General features: G+C 47.4%; 1 protein-coding gene across 1 annotated transcript; it reads left to right on the forward strand.

Annotated features, from left to right (window-relative positions):
* Positions 1–815: 815 nt before the first annotated feature.
* Positions 816–2,448, forward strand: LOC113812780 (glycine, alanine and asparagine-rich protein). Its single transcript, XM_027364698.2, has 3 exons — positions 816–969; positions 1,447–1,490; positions 1,626–2,448. The coding sequence occupies exons 1-3, from the start codon at positions 930–932 to the stop codon at positions 2,343–2,345; spliced, it is 804 nt and encodes a 267-aa protein (XP_027220499.2). The 5' UTR covers positions 816–929; the 3' UTR covers positions 2,346–2,448.
* The last annotated feature ends 52 nt before the right edge of the window (positions 2,449–2,500 follow it).

The raw sequence follows: 2,500 nt of genomic DNA on the forward strand, positions 1-2,500 counted from the left end.
ATACATATATGTAAATATGTGTGTATGTGTCTGTGTGCATATCTATCTATCTATCTATCTATCTATATGTATGTGTGTGTGTGTGTGTGTGTGTGTGTGTGTATATATATATATATATATATATATATATATATATATATATATATATATATATATATATATATATATATATATATGTATGTATGTATATATAGATAAATATGTATATATATGTATACACACACAAACACTCACACACACAGACACACACACACATATATATGTGTATATATGCATATATGCACATGTGTTTGTGTATGGATATACATTTTGCCATCTTTATTATAACCAGCAAAGAATCTCGATGATTGCAAGCAACACCGTGCCATCGCCTTATCCTTCCTCCTCCCAATTTTGGAAAACTCCGTGTCCTAAAACCTTAAGTCTTCGTATCACATTATCTTCAGCGTCATCACTCATCTTAACACCATCACGCGTTTTTACGGCAGGGTGAGTACGAAAGTAAAATGTAACCGAAGGAAGTGAGAGAGAGAGAGGGAGAGAGAGAGAGAGAGAAAGAGAGAGAGAAAGAGAGAGAGAGAGAGAGAGAGAGAGAGAGAGAGAGAGAGAGAGAGAGAGAGAGAGAGAGAGAGAGAGAGAGAGAGAGAGAGAGAGAGAGAAAGAGAAAGAGAGAAAGAGAGAGAGAGAAAGAAAGAGAGAGAGAAAAAAAAGAGAGAGAGAGAAAGAGAGACAAAAAAAAAAAAAAAAGAGAAAAAAGAGAAAATAATAAGAACACGAAGAAAATGCTGACACGCTCACTACACAATACACTCTTCTTTTCCTTCATCGTCTCGATATCTCTTTCACCTGTAGAAAACGGGGTGTATTGTAACGTCGGAGGCCCTGGGTATAAAGGGGCGAGCGATCCGTCCATTAGCCACCAGTTCGCAATGGCTCTCCTCAAGTACACAGCTCTCCTGTGCCTCGTCGGTGAGTTTTATGGAGGGCTAAATTTGTCTTTGTTGCTTTATGGGACTCTAGTTTTTCGTATTTTCCCTCTTCTTCGTCTTCTTCTTCCCTTTCTGTCTTTCCTCTTTTTTTCACATTCGTATGATCACCGTTGGCTTCTTTGAATTCTTTCTTCTCTGTATTTTCCCTTTTCTTCTAAGAATATTAGTAAACTAATGATAAAGATCATAACAATAATAATAATAACACTTATGATTACGATGAGGATCATGGAGATGATGACGATGACACTGATAATGATAATGTGAAAATTAGTATAAATTCTCTTTTCATCCATATTTTCTTGCGTCTTCACCTGGATTTTCTTGATTATTTAGCCCCTTATTCTCCGTCTTCTTCATTTTCCTTGTCATGCTCTGCCTCCTCTAGTTCTCCACATTCCTATAAGTCAAGGACCAAGGCTGTGAGGCAAAGCATTAACCTGTGTGTCTCCCACAGGCGTCGCGATCGCTGATTCCAGCAATGCCGAGGAAACTGTCAGGGTGAGTTGTTACTGAGCTGTTGGGGCTGACTGGGCGCAGTAGATAAGCGCGAAAGAGAAGTGCTGTTGCATATCAGACCGTGTGTTCATCGATTTTCTGGTCTTCTTGTACATGAACTCACCATTTATTCCGCAGGGGAAGAGAGGCTTCTCCGGAGGCAGCCACACCGGCGGCTACGGAGGGAGCAGCAGCTCCGGCGGCGGCTACGGGAGCGGTGGCGGTGGAGGCTACCTGATCGTCGGCGCCGGAGGAGGCGGAGGCCACCATGGCCCTAGCGCCGCCGACGTGGCCAACCAGGCAGCCGCCCAGGCCACCGCCGCAGCCGCAGGACTCAAGGGCGTGGCCCAGTCGGCTGCCTCTGCTGCTGCCAAGAAGGCTGCCGCGACCGCGTCCGCTGCGGCCCAGACTGCCACTGCTGCGGCGGCCCAGAAGCAGGCGCAGGCAGCACAGATCACACAGGCCGCACAGGGAGCGCAGGCAGCCGCCTTTGCCGAGTCCTCTCTCTCTTCACAAGCCGCTACTGCCGAGCAGTCTGCGAAGGCTGTCTTGAACTTCGCTCAGGGTCTGTCGAATGCAATTTCAGCAGCACAGGCGGAGGCCAAGGCTGTGGCCGCGCAGGCACTGCAGGCTCTGCAGGCAGCCCAGGCGGTGCAGTCGGCACAGGCTGCCATGGCGTGGCAGGCTCAGCAGGCGGCCAACTCCCTGAACCAGCAACAGTCGCTGGCCCTAAGTGAGCTGCAGTCAGCGCAGGCAGCAGCAGCCCAGGCGCAGGCGGCGGCCTCCAAGGCTCTGGCCAAGGCCAAGGGCGGCGCCTCCGGCTACGGAGGCCAGGCCAGCGGGGGCTACGGCCACTGAGCACGGTAACGGATCCTGGCGTTTGGGAAGATCTTGGTCGTACCTGGAAATACTCTACTTGATATTAGACTTTTAAGCTTCTCGATTATTATGCAATATATAAACCAACAAACGCTTACGTATATAATTTTTCACTTAACCTTTATTCTTTTACA

This window comes from Penaeus vannamei, chromosome 27 (assembly GCF_042767895.1).
Source record: "Penaeus vannamei isolate JL-2024 chromosome 27, ASM4276789v1, whole genome shotgun sequence".
NCBI classification, from domain to species: domain Eukaryota; kingdom Metazoa; phylum Arthropoda; class Malacostraca; order Decapoda; family Penaeidae; genus Penaeus; species Penaeus vannamei.

What these genes read in the sequence shown, in the direction of transcription:
- LOC113812780 (XM_027364698.2), top strand. Translation starts at nt 930, where the DNA reads ATGGCTCTCCTCAAGTACACAGCTCTCCTGTGCCTCGTCG. An exon ending in AGCTCTCCTGTGCCTCGTCG is followed by an intron (nt 970 to 1,446) that starts GTGAGTTTTATG and finishes TGTCTCCCACAG; the next exon opens with GCGTCGCGATCGCTGATTCC. An exon ending in ATGCCGAGGAAACTGTCAGG is followed by an intron (nt 1,491 to 1,625) that starts GTGAGTTGTTAC and finishes TTTATTCCGCAG; the next exon opens with GGGAAGAGAGGCTTCTCCGG.